Here is an 18,190-nt window from a genome sequence, read left to right on the forward strand (position 1 = left end):
AAATAAATGCCCTTAGCAAGTCTTTCCAGTTCTGACACTTGAAAAACAGCTTTGGCTTTGCCAAAGAATAAGCAATGGTCCTGCCCCATGCCCCCACATAAAATCAGTCTATCCCCCCCACACGCATACACACACTTTGGCACCCAAACGGCATAAGTGTTTTAAAACTCTCTTACAGGGTCCTTCAGGGTTCTTCGATCACTGGAGCTAACATGACTGGCTATGGTCATGCAATTCTCCTTCTTGCTTTTAGCTTTATTTACATCATAGCTCTTCTTCTACCCAGGTCCCAAAACCTGGGGACCTGGTTTTGTCTTCGTGTTGACTACACTGGGAAAGTGAAGGCAGCCCTTTAGACCCTTTGTGTGTGGAGAGGTATGTGCGGATGTGTAGAAGACAGGGGATAACTTGGAGTGGCCATTCTCAAACTGTCCACCTTGTTTTTTGAGACTAGGTCTCTCACTGGCCTCGGGCTCCCAGACCCGGGGGGTCAGCCGTCTCCCCTCTCGGCCTTCCCCATCCCTGAGATTACACTCATAAAGCAATCATGCCTGGATGTTCTTGAGGGTCCTGGGCATTGGACTCAGCACAGCAAACACTGAACTGACTGAGCCATCTCTCCATCACCCTCCTTTATGGCAATTCTATTGGGGGTGGGGGTGGATGGCATGGTTCAAGTCCACAGTATGCTTGAATGGGAGAGGCCTGTCGGATCTTTAGCAATAAGCACCCGGTTGCTGTGCGTCCAGCTGACATTTGCTCTTGACACGTTTTTGGTGAGAAGTGTGTATCTTAGCCAATGGGCTTTTGTACTTGCCCGCTCAAGAAAATCGGATTCATAAAGGCCAAAAGTTCACTTCCTGGGCCAGTGATGGGCATGTGTTCTGTGATTAACACGCTGGCCATCTGAAGGGATTCTGAAAAGGGATGCTTACCACTCCTCCTAAAATCAACTTCATTCAGAGCCGTCTCCCAAAGGTTATTTTGCCTTCTCAAAGGCAGGCCACATGGACACTTCAAGAATTGCTAACAGCTGCCTTTCCTCTGAGGCAAGCCGAGTGCCACAGCAGTTACTCCACAAAGAAAGCTGGGTGTGCTGCTCAGAAAAACACTCAGCAGACTTCAGGCCCTTGACCTTTTCTTAAGAAATAGGAGTGAGGGGGTTGGGGATTTAGCTCAGTGGTAGAGCGCTTGCCTAGCAAGCGCAAGGCCCTGGGTTCGGTCCTCAGCTCCGAAAAACAAACACACACACACACACACACACAAAAAAAAAAAAAAAAAAAAAAAAAAAAAAAGAAAGAAAGAAAAAAAGAAAAAAAAGAAATAGGAGTGAGGAGGGAAATGTGTATTTACACATAGAAGAACAATTGGGCACCTTCTCTACACTGGTTTGAAAGTTAGTCGCTGGGGAGCAATGAACTTCCCCAGTAGCTGGGACTGAGCACCCAACCGAGGCTGACAGTTATCACAGAGTAGAGCTGGCTTCTTTGATGGACACGAAGATGACACAAGGCCATGTCACGCATTTTCAGAGCGATTGATGAAAATTCACACTCGCACCAGGGTATCTAGATGTCCTCTTCTGGTATCCATTGGCAACTGCACTCACTTATATGTACTCCCACACAGACACAAGTGCATACGCGTAACTTAAAATTTTTGAAATAATTCTTTTTAAGAAAAATGGAGAAGAGCAAGAGAAATCTGGTACCACATCCTGGGCATTCGAGCTGCAGTTACCTCCAAGATGGCGGCTGACATTCCCTCGGAGACTGAGCTGTTGACCAGCGCAAAGCAGCTCTTCACCACTGCATGCAGATCTTCCTGGCACATCTCTCGGATCAGTCGCACCCCTGACGCCCTGAAAAGAGCAGAGGTAGCACGGCTGTTTCAGACCCTCCTCATAGTCTCCCACGATTTTATGTGACCAATTAAGACCTAACTTGTATATCGACTGAAACTGGGTCCTTTGTTCCTGGTAGGAAAAAAAAGATGCAATTTAGACGGATACGCCGATCCGTCATTTCCAAAGAGACTATAGCAGTCTGCACCTTCATCAGCCAGACACGAGTAAGTCCCTTCGTTCTTCCAAATCCTTGTTAAGATTTATTTAGGTGTATCTGTGTTTGGCTAAACGTGCGTATGTGTACCGTATGACTGCATTGCATGGGGCATGCAGATCCCCTGGAACTGGAATTGCAGGTGACTGTGAGCCATCTTGTGGGTGCTGGGAACTGAACCCGGGCCCTCCAAGAGCAGTCAATGCTCTTAACCAACTGAGCCATCTCTCCAGTCCCCAAATCTTCGTTATTTTAAACAATTACATTTTTCCCCAATGTCATCAGCTAAAAAAATAATCGTCTTCAAGTGATCATCACTAAGTCAGTTATGGAGGCAAGCCCCTAGGGACTGTCATATAAGAGGCTTCCAGTTCCACTTCAGCCTGGGATATGCGGCAAGACCCTTACCTAGAAACAAAGTGCTTTGCTCTGGCCTTTCCCCCAGATGACTAGGGAGATACATTTCGAGTGCGGCCATTTATTGACCTCCATCTTGGAACCCAAAACATGACCTTGCAAGGTCACAGAGAACATTCTAGGAGGCTGCACTTGCAACCTGCTTAGAGCAGCGTCTGGGATTGGTAAGCTGGGACTCCTGAACTGCTCGCTGTGCCATGCAGGATTCCTAGTGTGCAAGATACCGCCTGCCCGGTACTCTTACCTCCTTACCCGGTCTTTCACTTCCCTTGTAAATACTGGATCTACCTGGAAAAAAGAGGGACAAAAAACACATAAAATGTCTGACCCTTGGGCTGGCACATGGCTCAGCTTGCTACAAAAGTGTGAGAGGACCTAGACTCGACCCCAGAAACTCACATGGTTGAAGAAGCAAACTGACTCCCAAATGGATTGTCCTCTGCCTTCATATATGCACCATGGCTTACACACACACACACACACACACACACACACACACACACACACAATTATTTTTAAAAATCCGACTCTCCAGCTGGGATGGGTTGGAAGTGGGATGGGGTGGGGTAGAGCAACTGTTATGCACAAAGCCCTAGGTTCAGTCCCCCAACACTGCATAAACCAGATGTGATAATGCAAGCCTCAACACTTGGACAGAGACAAAAGAATCATGAGTTCAAGGCCATCTTCTGCTGTGTGGCAAGCTCCAGGCCAGCCTGGGATATTTGAAAGACTTTGTCTGGGGCTGGGGTAAACCTGACCTAAATCTAAGACCTCAAAATGGGAATCCTACGAGGATCAGAGCCCACCCAATAGTTCGGAAAGGAAGAATAGATGAGAAACAGAGGAACACCCTAAGTCCAGCCCTTATACAAGGAAGATAAGAGAAGGGGGCGGGGTCTGTGTATGCCACGCCCTGTGGGCGTTGAGCCCAGGCAAACCCCAGGGCTTCAAAGGACAGTGGAGAGTGCCTACAGACAGGACAAGTTAACTGTCCAATCCTTCCTTCAGGGAAAGACTTGCTTTCTTTAACGATGCCAATGGAATCTGTCATAAAAAGCAATCAAAGAAGTGAGTGGGAAGCCTTTTCGTCACAGCAGCCCATGGAACTGAAGCTGGCTCTTAGGAGCCTTCTCAGAAGCACAGTTTTAAAACGAAGGGCATGCCCTTCAGCTGATGAATAATGAAACGTGTTTATCCATGTGAGTATTATTCAGACACAAAGAGAAAGGACTACATTATGGAGTAACATAGGCGGATCCAGAAAACATTCTGCTAGGCTAGGCTTGGCGGCGCACACCTGTGATACAGCATTGGGGGTGGAGGTAAGTGGATCGGAAGTTCAAGGTCGTGCTTGGCTACATACAGAGTTCAAGGTCAGTTCCCTTCCTTGAGGCGGAAGAGTTCTTCATCAAACTCCTTTGAACTCACCACAAACTCTTCTCCGAGATGAGGGAAGAAGCTTCTAACAGGCTACCTCTGACTGACTAAAACTCTGTCAGATTGGTTCCTGGGTGTCTCTCCTGCCTGACTACTATTATCAACCGTGAATACGATTTTCAAACAATTGGAAAATGCTTTCTTCAACACAAAATTCTAGTGTCAGCAAGCTAAAGATGGCTCAGTGGGTAAAGAGGCTTGCTGTCAAGCTTGACCCAAGTTGCATCTCCAGGACTCACATGCACCGTGGCACACTTGCCTCCTCCAAAATAAGTAAATAAATGTAATTAAAATCAGGGGCCAGGAATGATGGGTGGCATTCACCTTTAATCCCAATACCCTCGGGGAGGGGGCGGGGGCCCCCCCGGGGGTGGTGGTGGTAGGCAAGTGGATCTCTTGTAAGATTGGCCAGCCTGGTCTACGTATCGAGTCATCTGGAGATGCACAATGAGATTGTGATTCAAGAAAAAAAGAAAGAAAAGAAAACTTGTTTTAGGAGGAACGGAGAGAGGGCTCAATGCCATCTGCATGCACACACACACACAAATAAAAATATAAATACATTTTTAAAACGTAATTTTTTTTTTAAAAGCCTAGACCTTGCTTCAAAGACACAGCAAGCATGTGAACTGAGCTCAGGAATTCCGGAGGCTAGCAGTCCCTCCTGACTGTGGCTCCAGTCAGGCTGCAAAGAAAGTAGAATCAATTCCTGTTCTCATTTACGCCTTGCCAATAGCCATCATGAATTACAAGCTCACTGGCTAGCTGAAAGCAAGTGCGGAACAGCTAGCTTTGTAATGCCAGGTGATATAAGCCTTTGTCTAGAAACTCTGTTTCGCTTTCTTCTGACAGGAAGCGCTCTGTGCTGGGCCTTGAATCCTTCAGACTGCTAGGATGCCTGCTCAAGGACTGATGGTGTTGGGCTTACTGGCATCCCCGGGACCACTATGTGGCTGGAAATTTGTGGGGCTACGTTATATCAAACATGAATGCATAAGAATTTGTAATTCTCCCTAGAAAGATCTATGCAAAGAGGAGCTCACAGCTGTGAACAAAGAAATGCTACTGTTGTAACTGTTTATAATTAATACTCGGTAGCCACCTAAGCCAGAAGAACCTGTGCTAAGCCTTTCAAAGCCTTTAACTTAGTACTAGCAACAATGTCCTTACTAAACACTTCTATACAGGAAGACTCAAAGAGGTTGTACAACTTCACCAGAGTCCCAGTGTTCTAGTCTGGGCAGGCTGGAAGGCAAGCTCTCTTGGTTCTTAGTTTCATCAGATAACTCCTAGAAAGTTCAAGGGACAGAGGTTGAAGAGATGGCCCAGTTGGTAAAGTGTTTGCCTTGTAAGCATAAAGACCGGAGTTCAATCCCCAGAGCCCACATTTTAAAAATCTAAGTGTCAGGGCTGCAGAGATGGCTCAGGGATTTAATAGAACTTGATGCTTTTGCAGAGGGTCAGGTTCCCAACATCCATGCTGGGCAACTCAAAACCATCATTTGTAACTGCGGTTGCATGGGATCTGACACCATCTTCTGGCCTCCAGGAGCACCTACACTCAAGTGGTGTGTGTGTGTGTGTGTGTGTGTGTGTGTGTGTGTGTGTGTGTGTAAGTATAAACATGAATATATATATTCAGGCACACACCCATACATGTAAAATAAATAATTTAAACAAGGTATTACAGTGCATGCTCATATTTCCAGCTTGAAGGAAAGGAGTTGAACCTTCCTGGAGTCAGCAGCCCTGGAACAATGACAAACCCCATCTCAAAACAACGAGGACAAAAGCAGTAGATGGTCCTCCACAGGAAACTTCACCCATATGCAGTGAGCACATGTACACAAAACGCATATACAGACACGCATGTCCACATGCATGCAGACTATAAAATCCCTTCCTGCCACTCTTCCTCGCTCTTCTCCCTCTGACCATCCTGTGTCTCAGTCTCTAGGAGTGATCATCCTCCAGGATGCAGCTGGTGTCCTACCTTTCACTCTCCCTGACTGTCCTGGCCAGAAGCAGCACCCTCACCCAACACTCCTGCCTGCTACCTGCCACACCATCTATGAGAGATAACTCCACTTCTCTTTCCACTGTGCCGTGGTCTCCTTCCCTGCCTCTCATGCAGTGACTAGAACAGTCCTGTGCATGACAACTCTCTTTTTACTTCCCACCCTGAGGCCTCGTGCTCAAAATATTAAGCAACCAGGTCCCAGCACAACCCTAGCATATTACAATGTAAAAGTCAACCCTCCAATGGAAGCTCCATTCTGGGCTGGCAAGATGGCTCAATGGGCAAAGGTGCTTGCCACCAAGCACAATGACTTAAGTTTGTTCCTGGGGATACACCTCCCACCCCAACCTGGGATACTGTAGGAAAGAACCTTCCTGCAAGTTGTCCTTTGATCTCTAGACACATGCATCATGTTTTGTGCGAGCACACACACACACACACACAGATTTTCAAAATGGAAAACCTTTCACTCTACATGTTAATTTTCACCTTAAAATTTTCCATGGGTTTGTTTCTGCCAGCCCATCCTCTTTTTGTCTTTATTAGCATGCACTGGCTCTCAAGATGAACTATCTGGGGAAAGATAATTTGTCAAGGATCCAAGTCGAGTTCCGAGATGGCTGGAATACAAAGCCGGAATGTAGTAGCTAAGGAATGAAGAGCGAGTCTTAAGATGAAGCTACAGTTGACGCTGGCTTTCTCTGGCTTTCCTTTCCACATCAGTTCATTTCAAATCTCTTAGTGAAGCCGAGTGGAACAAAACACAAGATAAAGAGGAAAGGAGGAGTGGATGTTTTTATTTAATGAAATTTTTAAGGGGGGGGGGGGGAAGCTTTGAAAACAACAAGAGAAAAATTCTCATTTCCTCCTTCCAAGCTTGTTTATTTCCTAACAAAAGATATTGTTTCAACTCTAGGGCTTAGGGGAAATAATCTTTACTATAAGAAGGTACTGGGGAAGTCATTAGGCTGTCATGCCCAAAGCAAACGTTCCCCTTCCCCCGCCTCCAGCACGCCTCATCAAAGTGCTGGGAAAGGTACTGTACGAGATGCCCCGTGAGCAGGAACAAGTGCTTCTCTCAAACAGAGGAACTGAGAGATCAAAGGAGCAGTAATAATAACAACAATAATAAAAAAAAAAAAAAAAAAACCAAGCTGAATTCAGAGCATCCTGTAGCTAGATAGAACAGGATCTGGGCAGTCAAGAGCAGAAGGGAACATTGGCTTTAATGACCCCTATGCTTTCAGTATTCCCAGGACACTCCCCCAAGGACAGGAAGTACTCACTTTCACTAATAGCAAACCAGGAAGCTGGTACTCCTGTCTTAATCATTCCTACTTTGTGGATGGGGAAGCTGAGGCATGTGGTTACAAGCAGTCAGGTAACTATCACCAAAGTCAATGAAGGGTATACTACCCTTCAGACAAGTCACACGATCCAGCTTTTCTCACAACACAGAGGCAGGTCTGGCCCAGAGAGGGGGCAGAGTTAACCGACAGGCCATCAGGTGATGGTAGTGAGACCTCAGTAAGCACCAGGCACTCATGTGCTGCACATCCATAACTCAGGTCAAAGACTCATATATATAAAATAAACCTTAAAAACAAAATGTGTGTATACATAGCCAGTTAGGGATTTTGTTCTATTTTGTGACTTGCTGTTCAGCCCCGCATCTCATCCTGCTCCTGGTCGTTCTCCCTTCTCCCCACTGAACAGGGTCTGGTGAGTGGCCTCACAGGACAGTCCTTTCCCTATTAGAGGACACCCTAACATCATCTTCCTGAACCTGGAACAACAGCAGGTCTTTTTTTTTTTTTTTTTTTTTTTTTTTAAAGATTTATTTTTTTTATTATATATAAGTACACTGTAGCTGTCTTCAGATACACCAGAAGAGGGCATCAGATCTCTTTACAGATGGTTGTGAGCCACCATGTGGTTGCTGGGAATTGAACTCATGACCTCTGGAAGAGCAGTCGGGTGCTCTTAACTGCTGAGCCATCTCTCCAGCCCACAACAGCAGGTCTTAAAGGCAAAGTGGCAGGGACTTTTTTTTTTTAATCTCAGGCACCCAGTCTTGAGTGACAGTTGTCCCAATGAGCTGTCTCGTGCTCATTTCCAGGCATTTCAGTGTTCCCAGTAATTCCTCGTTGAGCTCTTAAGATGTCCTCTCACACAGGCTTTGGGCTAGGAACCTTTTTGTTTGTTTGTTCTGATGTTCTCTCACTGGCATATCAGTGACTCTACACAGTGTCTTCACCAGAGACTAACACTACTAACACTCCTTCCAGTAGTCCTACAGGTACCTGAGGAGAGGTTGAGAGTCTCTCAGAAACTCTAGCAGAAGGACCAGTCCTTTCTGTGAGGTTTTAAAATGGCAGGTCTCTGGTGCCTGGGATTTCTGGGACAGAAAAGTCAGCAGCGATTCATTCTGGCAACGCTGACACCTTCTAGAAAGTGGGGTCGGCACTCGGAAACTTCCTACCGGAAGGAGTCAGAGGTAGTCGCTGCTGAACATCGCAGTGACTCCGCAGTAACCGGCAGGCTGGATTCTGCTTCACCGGGTCTTGATCTAGCCAAGTTGATACAATTTTGCAACAAGCCATAGGACATGACCCGGAAAAGCTAAGTAAGCTTGTGGAGCATCCCACTTGAGTGCTATTTGAGCCTCGAGCTCTGCAGAAAGTAAGAAATGGACTAGAAGAAAAGTACAGTCATATCAGGATCTAGACAGGAAGATTCAGGAGGGTGGGGGTGGGCATTGATGCGCTGTATGCTTTGGCCATTAAAATAAGAATTTTAATGTGTCCTGACACATGGGCCTGGGAGCCCTTGATACCACGGAAAACACTCAAAGTCAAGTACAAAGTGGCTTAAGGCTCCTCCTTGTTAACAAAGTTTAACAGGATAAACTGAGCACAGGGGGCACGAGCGTTACAGATGTGTAGAGGTTTGGGAATGGCAAAGAATGAGTTTGGGGGCTGGAGCAATAACTCAGTGGTTAAGAGCACTGACTACTCTTCCAGAGGTCCTGAGTTCAAATCCCAGCAACCGCATAGTGGCTCACAACTATCTGTATGTAATGAGATCTGATGCCCTCTTCTGGTGTGTCTGAAGACAGCTACGGTGTGCTTATATAGAATAAATGAATAAATCTTTAAAAAAATATGTTTTTTATTGAGAGGTCAGAAAAGCGTATCTGAGGACCTGGACCCAAGCCAGTAACATCATCACTGCAGAATCTCATCTCAAGTGAAGCAACCAACCAGGCAGGCCTTGGGAGGAAGAGCCACTGACCTGCCTCCATCAGATTGGCATCTGGACAAGTCTGTGAGGCATTTTCCTGATTGTTGATTCACGTGGGGGAGGCCTTGCCCACTGTGGGCGGCGTCATCCCTAGGTGGGCAGTCCTGGGTTGTATAAGAAAACAAACTGAGCAAGCCGGGAAGTGGGAAACCTCGGTCCTCCATGGCTGCTGGTCCTACTTCAGTTTCTGCACCGTTATGCCCTGGCTCCCCTTCGTGATGGACTGTGTGAACTGTAAGTCAAATGATCCCTTTCCCCTCTAGGTTGATTTTGGTTATGGTGTTCATCTCAGCAACAGAAAACAAACAAGGGCTGGAATCAGAGAGCTGCATCTTGCTGGCCTTTTCCCCCCCCTTTGGTGGGAGGATTGTAGAAGGATTTGGGAGCTTTGGGTTGAAGGAGCCATTGAGTATTGAGGATTTGCTGGGCTGCCGTTGTGGGAGGTTGGAGATAAGGCTGAGAAAAGCATAGATGATGGAGACCCGGCTTCCAGGTACCTGAGGAGAGGTTGAGAGTCTCTCAGAAACTCTACCAGAAGGACCAGTCCTTCCTGTGAGGTTTTAAAATGGCAAGTCTCTGGTGTCTGGGATTTCTGGGACAGAAAAGTCAGCAGCGATTCATTCTGGCAATGCTGACACCTTCTAGAAGGTGGGGTCGGCACTCGGAAACTGTGATCCCGGAGGCCGCGGCTGCAGCTCGAGCTGGCAGTCAAACTGAGTAAGGTGTGGAGAGCTTCCCCTATGGTCCTGGTTTGAGGGTGTAGGGGACTTATGAGGACAACCTGTGGCAGGGCTGAGTCCCTTCGGAGAGTCAGGAGGCCATTGGTGGAGGTATAGCCTCAGCTATTGAGGCTTTAGGCTTGAAGGGTCATGGAGAGAATCTGAGGTTTGATACCATAAGGCAGGGTCAGAATCCCCAAAACAGCGTTCCTCATCCTGTGGGTTGAGACCACTTGGGGTTGGGAGGCGTCAAATGACTCTTTCATAGGGGTCCCTTATAACCATTGGAAAATACAGATGTTTACATTATGGTTCATAACAGTAGCAAAATTAGTTATGAAGTAGCAATGAAGAGAATGTTATGGCTGGGGATCACCACGGCAGGAGGAACTGTATTAACCCGTCACAGCATTAGGAAGGATGAGAACCACAGTCCTAAAACAGAAACCAGGGTTGGGGTTTTAGCTCAGTGGTAGAGCGCTTGCCTAGCAAGCACAAGGCCCTGGGTTCGGTCCTCAGCTCCGGGGGAAAAAAAAACCACAGAGACTAGGAAGAAAGGATTGGTGAAGGCGCAGTGGTGACCTCAGGACTGAGGGATCTATGGAGAGAGAGAGGGTTGGAAGGAAGAGGAGGGGAATGGAGTGGGGGGTACTTGGCAATGAGAGAGACCACCAGTAAGGGTGAATGAAGCCTTAAATGCAGGAGAGACCCCAGAATATGGAAGATGCCAGACAACAGACTGACCACATAGGGACAGTGGCAGGTGGGGGGGGGGGTGGCTCACCCGAGTATGCAGGTCAGGCTGTATGGCTGCCCTGACAGAACCTAGAGCTGGGACTGCTTGAACGCCTTAGAGCCTGTTTCCATGAGGGTCCCAGGTGCTGGACAATGAATGAACTGGAGTTGGAGTTTGATTTCACTCTGCTCTGATGCTAACTGTGCCCTGGTTCCTCCCGCCTAAAATGACAAGTGTGTAACTTGTTTGGAATTTGGCAGGAAGCCACAGCTAAGAGGCTTAGATATTTTAAAGAGACTTTGAACTTTTAAAGTGTTGGAATTTATTTTTTAAGACTGCGTTTAAGACATTTTTCTAATGTCTGTCATATTATGCATTATATCATGGGATTAACACAAGATCTCGTGACACTGTGGCCTCTGACATGATCGCACAGTTTTTGTATGTGTATATAATGTATATTTTAAATCTGTTTTATATGTCTGGCTGCTCACGTATTGTGGGGCAACGTTTGGGAATTGGTTTTTTTCTTCCATTATGTGGATCCCTGGGATTGAACTTGGGCCATGAGGCTTAACAGCAAGCACCTTTACCCACTGAGCCCTTTTACCAGCCCCTCCCCTCTTGGTTGTCTTTATTAGCAGCAGCTTGCCCTCATCAAGGAGGTAAACATGATTATTTCCAAAGTCTGGGAGAATGCAGAGAACAGCTGTGCATGCTGGGAAGGCCCATAGGGCACTAAAACAAGACAAATAGATGAGACTCTGAGAAACTAAAAAGCAGTCACTAGACTGTGGGACGTGTTTCCGAAGGAGCGAGTGAACACTACAAGGCCAGCCGCTCGATGAATGGGATGATGGGGAATCTGGTTGCTTCCGATTAAAGCATTTCCTCCTGGGTGGAGGCTTGGGGGAGACACAAGAAAGCCACTAGACTCACTGGGCCTCCTGAGGTCGCAGAAGCAGGGAAGCACTTGCTAGGGAAGAGGGGACTCTTTAATGGAGCTGCCTGCAAGTTGGGCAGGAGGCCCCAGGGGTGTATCATCACCCAGGCTTGGGGCTGGGGAGGTGGATGATGTATCTGGCTACCTTTGAGACCTCCATGCTATCGTCACCAATAATCTCATTGATTCACCAAGATGGACTCATATACATTAGTTTCCTTGGTCTCCGTCAGGATGTCTGTTAGCAAACACTCCCAGCTTGCCTGTTACCATCTGGCCAAACAAACCAAAGTGGGGGTGGGGCGGTGGCTCATACTGCACAGGTGAGAATTCCACTCAGCACCACAGATGATGCATCTGTCTCTGCTCACCCGGGCGCTCCTTCGATGTGCTATCATATCACTTGGGTGACCTACAAACTTAGCAGGGAGTTGCAGAGGTAAGAGATCAGGACCAGGGCATTAGCAGGCTGGGTATCCCCTGAGGTGTGCTTCCTAGTTCATAGGTGGTGGCCTCTTGCTGTGTCCATTCACAAGGAAAAAGGGAAGGTAACTCCCTGGGGCTTTTATTTGGACCCTGATCACATTGATGAGGGCTCCCTTCATCCCCTGGATCCAGTCCCCTCCCAGAGGCCTCATCTCGTCTCATTGTAAGAAAGGGTTTTAGCAGAGGAGTTTAGAGGGTACAGACACAGAGCGGAAAGCCTGGAACAGAAGCCACATGAAGCCTGCAGCTAGGAGCACAGAGGACACTTTGTTTTCCAAACCACTTGGGGCAAACGAAATCATTATTTTTGGACCATTCATAGAGTGTGACTTATGTCCTGACTTAGATAAACTTTTGTCTTTTATATTTTAAAATAAGTTCCTCTTTACACGACCCACTGGTTTTCCCATAAGAATTATCTAGTTATCCTTTGCCATAGTAAATTAGTTTGAATTAATTGTAATCTTTACAGTAAATCAGCCATGTAAGAGATCAGCAGATATAATCTTTAACTTTGGTCTGAACTCATTCTCCCTTCCCCTCCCCCTCCGACTCCCCCTCTCTGCGAACATGCATGTGAGCACATGTCACCCACATGGTTTTGGGAAGTGACTCCAAGGCCCTGCACATACGAGTTTGGGAAATGCTCCACCACTGAGATACAACCCAGACGGTTTTCATTTGTTAAACATATTTTACATGCATACATGTTTTGCACGCATGTATGCATGTGCACCACACGTACACATTGCCTAAAGAACCTGAGGGCATTGAACGACCCCTTGGAACTGGAGTTATAAGTGGTTGCGAGCTGCCATTTGGGTGCAGGGAACCAAACCCAGGTAGCTAGTGCTTTTTAACAGCTGGGCCATCTCTCCGACCCCTTACTTTTTTTTCATACTTTTCATTTTCTAAAAAAGGCAAATTATCTGCCAAAGGAAAGAGCTTAGCAATAGCGGTGCTTACCACCATGCCTGACACCCGAGTTCAATCCCTGGGACCTACCCAACAGAAAGAGTCCTGAAGGTTGTTCTCTGACTTCCATGTGTGTATGATACATGAACACATACACACGCACACCCTGCCGTGTGCACATAGCACAAAAGAGCAAACTTACTTTAGTTTCTTAAAGAGAAAGGGAATATACTCCAGGTATAGAACATGCTTTATATGTCAACAGAAGAGATGCTGGAGAGATGGCTCTGCGGTTAGAGTGCAGATTGTTCTTGCAAAGAACCTGAGCTCCATTCTAAGCACCCACATTGGGCACCTGACAACCACTTGTGAATCCAGGTGTAGGAGATCAGTGCCCTCTGCTGGTCCAAGTAGAAACTGCATATGCGCGCACACATGCGCTCGCTCACTCGCGCTTGTGCGCTCTCTCTCTCTCTCTCTCTCTCTCTCTCTCTCTCTCTCTCTCTCTCTCTCTCTCTCTCAAGCAAAGTCAAGATAAAACAGCCATCAGATAGGCATTCGCAGCCCATGAACTCACCTCAGGACCTACAATCACCATGTAAACATTGGGTGTTTCTTGATGCCATTCTTGGGAAGGAAAAGAAAAGAAGAAAAAAAAAATACTTAGAATGGAGTGAGCGTGGCTTCAAGCCACAGCTGGGAAAACAGTTCAGCTTAACTACAAATTACTCCACGGTGAGTTTTGTCCTCTTGGCTCATTTAGCATTCATTCACGCTAGCCAGGATGCGTTTCATTTATTTAGAGCGCCTCTATGTGGCATTTTACTTAAAGCATTGTTTCTTGTTGGACTGAAGCGATGGCTCAGTGGTTAAAAACACTTCCTGCTCCTGCAGAGGATCAGAATTTAGGTCCCCCCAACCACATGGCCGCTCACATTTGCCCTCAACTTTAATTCTGGGGGATCTGATGCCCTCTTCTGGTATCCACAGGTACTGCATGCACATGTAACACTGGCAAGATTTTTTTTTTTCAAAATTAATTTAGACTCATAATTATTTCCAACTTGTCTGACATCCTTCACACCTGAAGCTGCTAGTCTACACAGAGATATTAAACCCATAAGTTACCAAACCGTTACTGGCTGTTTCCAAAGCGATCACCTTGGAACAGTCTGCTTATAAGCAGTGAACACTGGTAAGGACTGGGGATGCAGCACCATTGGTGCGGTGCTTACACAGCATGCACAAGCAGCATCTATCAAATACCCGCTGTAAACAAAATGATACAAGAGTCTCTGGACAGATGGCTCAGTGGTCAGAGCACTGGCTGTTCTTCCAGGGGTCCTGAGTTCAATTCCCAGCACTGACATTGTCACAACCATCTGAAATGGTATCTGAGGGCCCTCTTCTGCTATTCATCAAAACAAAGAACTCACATATATAAAATACATAAGTAAATAAATAAATCTTTAAGGAAAACTGTAAAAAAAAAAAAAAAGCAGTGAACAAAGTGGGGGAAAGTTCCCATTGGGCAAGCTGGCTCACGCTGTAACTCATGCACTTGGGGAGCTGAAGCAGGAGGATTGAGAGTTGGAGGCCAGCTGGGAGCACCCAGTAGGATCAGAAAGCCAAGGCACATCTCTACTTGCAAATCCACACACTGAGGAGGGCCTAACACATACCTGAGAAGGCATCCACCAGGTACAAAGGATCCTTCACTGGTCTGAGTCCACATATGACAAGGAATATGTGCAGGTCGTCAGCGCTTTGGTCGATCTCTGTAAGAGATAAGAGCGTGGGTCACTTCCGTAGGCATGGAGGATACAGCAAAGTTACCTGGCAACAGTGACGACACTGAGGCAAGCAGACCAGAGGTCAGCAGTTCACACTGGCCTTCCTGTGCCTAGCGTGTTCTCTAAATGCTTTGCTGTGCACATTGGCTTCTCCAAGCCTAGGTAAACCTGAGCTTTACCCGTGCTATGAAATGCAAGGTCTCTGCCATGGAGAGGGAAGGATGAGGGTGGGACTGACCCATCCACTACTGATAGGAATCAGCAGGCCTGGGAAGGACTTGGGCAGTTTCAGTTGATGCAGCTAGAAAAGAGGCTTATGCATGACTCGGGAATTCACAGATGCACGGTAGGTATGAGCATATGTCCCTGGGAATAGGAAATGCACACATACGTCTCTCCGTCCTGTTTTTTTTTTTTTTTTTTTTTTTTCTACATTTGCCAGTTGGATTTGTCAGCTTTACCTCAAAAAACTGTAACAGTTCTAAAAGTAGACATGTATGTTTAGCGAGTGTTTTTTCCCCCCCTTTCATTTGTTTATATTTTGTTTCTTGTGGGTAGCACACAAGATAGTGTCTCCTATAATAGCCCAGGCTGGCTTCAAACTTGCCTCGTAGCTGAGGAAAGGGCCTTGAATTTCTGATCCTCCTGATTCCACCTCCCAAGTCTAGGACTCCAGGCGGACAGCACCCTGCCCAGTTCATGCAGTGCTGGGATCGAACCCAGGGCTTCCTGCAAGCTAGACAAGCACTCTTCCAACTGAGCTATCCATATAGCTTTTAGAAAGACAGAAAGACAATGGCTAGGGACATGGATCAGTAGTTGAGAGCACTGGCCGTCCTGGCAGAGGACCCAGGTTTAATTCCAAGCACCCATATAGTAGCTCCCAACCAACTGTAACTCCAGTTTCAGGGATGTGATGCCCTCTTCAGGCCTCTGTGGATACATACAGACTAAACACTCATACACATGTAGTAGTAGTAGTAGTAGTAATAGTAGTAGTAGTAGTAGTAGTAGTAATTAATAATAATTATAATTAGCAACAACAACAACAACAATAATAATACAGAGAAGGCTTAGAAATGCCATATCTATAAAGCAGGACAGCAGTAGGCACCAGTCTTGGTGACTCTTCTCATGACAAGTGAAGCTGGTTGTTTTACTCCTGGCTTCTAAGAGATAGTGGGAACTTTCCTGACCAACCAAATGCAAGGAAAGTGGCTATCTATGACCTTTAAGCGTTGGTTGTGAAAGGCCTTGATACTCCTTGGTCATCCGGCCACACAACCTTCTTGGGGAAAAAAAAAAGTCTTGGTAAAGAGACTCATCCTGGCAAAGTGAGGTCCCAGGCCTGAGGTGGGCCTCCGGCACACGTGAACATTTCGGGAACAGCATCGGGCAGGCCTGGAACAGGCGGAGGGTGCCCAGCTGAGCCCTGACCACAACAGCTCACAACCCACAAAAATCATGAGTAGCAGCCACAGTGGTCTGAGGCCAGGAAGTCTTGAGGTGTTTTATGGCAACCGGTAGATAATTGATTTAGTGGCAATTGTTAATAGACTCAGCACAAAGGCTAGTCTAAAATACCAGCATTTACAGCCTGTGTAATTGGCCATAAAACCATGCACATGCAAGGCTGTCTTTTCCAGGATGGGCACTGTGTGTGTGTGTGTGTGTGTGTGTGTGTGTGTGTGTACACACAAACCATTTTCTGAGCTTACCTAAATCTTGAAACTTTAAGTGGCATAAGGCATGTGTCATACATGCACATGAGGGACATTGTGATGGTTTGCATATATTCTCAGCCCAGAATGGCACTATTAGAAGGTGTGGCCTTGTTGGAGTAGGTGTGTCACTGTGGGCATGGACTTTAAGGCCCTCCTTCTAGCTGCCTGGAAGCCAGTATTCTGCCTATAGCCTTCAGATGAAGATGTAGAACTCTCAGCTCCTCCTGCACCATGCCTGCCTGGGTTCTGCCATGTTCCCACCTTGATGATAATGGACTGAACCTCTGAACCTGTGAGCCAGCCCCAATTAAATGCTCTCCTTTTTAAGAGTTGCCTTGGTCATGGTGTCTGCTTACAGCAGTAAAACCCTAACTAAGACAGACATGATCTGCACAGATAATAGAGTAACGAGAGTGACTCTGGACAGAATCACACTGACAGCAAAGAGTGACGGTCTTGTCCTAGGAAAGCCTTAAGCACAATCATAGGAGCCAGGGGTGTACCTCGGTGAACATCTTGGTTTGATCCCCAGCACTACCCACACACTCAACTTGCGAATATGTACACACACACACACACACACACACACACACGTACGTGTGTACATGAGGCATGTACTTTCAATCTTAGTAAATAGTAGGCTAAAGCAGAAGGAGATAGTATCAAGGTTGGGGCCAGCTGGGCTACACAGTGAGTTCAAGACCAGCATGTACTATACAACAAAAGCCTATCTCGGAAGGAAGGAAGGAAGGAAAGAAGGAAGGAAGGAAGGAAAGAAAGAAGGAAGGAAGGAAGGAAAGAAGGAAAGAAGGAAAGAAGGAAAGGAGAGGAGAGGAGAGGTGAAGTAAAAAGAAAGGAAGGGAAAGTTAGGGGAATGGGGGAAGGGAAAAGAGAAAAGAAAAGGAAGAAAATTCCAGGGGGAATCTGATCAAGCTACTTATATGTTGGGGCAGGAGAGAGGGCATGGTGGTTAAGAGTGCTTACTGCTTTTGCACAGGACCTAAGTTTAGTTACACGCACCCATGATGTGGCAGCTCTCAAGGGTCTGCAACTCCAGCCCCAGATGATCCGATGCCCCCTGCTGCCCTTTTTGAGCATTGCACCCAAAAATATCCACATACATAATTTAAAATAAGATAAAATATCATATAAGTGTGTGAAACTGTTATAATGGGTAATGTCATATATATGTATTTTTTTATGTATAATGAATATAAAGTTACTATGGTCTCTTGAATTAACTTCTGACAGTATCACTAAGCTGCATTGAGGGTTCTATATGCCCTCGCCAGTCCTTTGAATCTTGTGAGCTAATCCCAGCAGACAAACCTTAGTGAGTGCGGATTTGACTAAAGTCTGAGCCAGAAGCTACAGATGTGGGCTCAAGGTCAGAGAATTGGAATTCAGGCACCAGAATCCAAGGTCAGGAGTCAAGCGATTGTCATTAATAAATGATAAAGCTCTTCTCCTTAATAAAATCTAAGGGGAGGCAGGGTCGGAAAGAGAAGGCAGCCTAAGCCTTCGTTCCTGGAGAAGAGCGGCTAATGTTTATCTGATCCTCAGACTGTAGGTCTGCTGGGGACGGACATCAAAATTACCTTCCCTGACTTGTGTATTAATTTCAAAGGAAATAC

The 18,190-nt window shown here is 46.5% G+C and overlaps 1 protein-coding gene across 2 annotated transcripts in view; it reads right to left on the minus strand.

Annotated features, from left to right (window-relative positions):
- The window catches only part of Glt1d1 (glycosyltransferase 1 domain containing 1), a 74,339-nt gene that overhangs the window by 17,744 nt on the left and 38,405 nt on the right, over positions 1 to 18,190 (minus strand). For both annotated transcript variants that reach the window (NM_001431733.1, NM_001431732.1), the window contains 4 exon segments: positions 1,741 to 1,861; positions 2,722 to 2,765; positions 13,617 to 13,666; positions 14,722 to 14,817. In NM_001431733.1, coding sequence (NP_001418662.1) covers positions 1,741 to 1,861; positions 2,722 to 2,765; positions 13,617 to 13,666; positions 14,722 to 14,817 — 311 coding nt within the window.

The sequence above is a fragment of the Rattus norvegicus genome, chromosome 12 (genome assembly GCF_021556685.1).
Source record: "Rattus norvegicus strain SHRSP/BbbUtx chromosome 12, alternate assembly SHRSP_T2T, whole genome shotgun sequence".
Taxonomy (NCBI): Eukaryota; Metazoa; Chordata; class Mammalia; order Rodentia; family Muridae; genus Rattus; species Rattus norvegicus.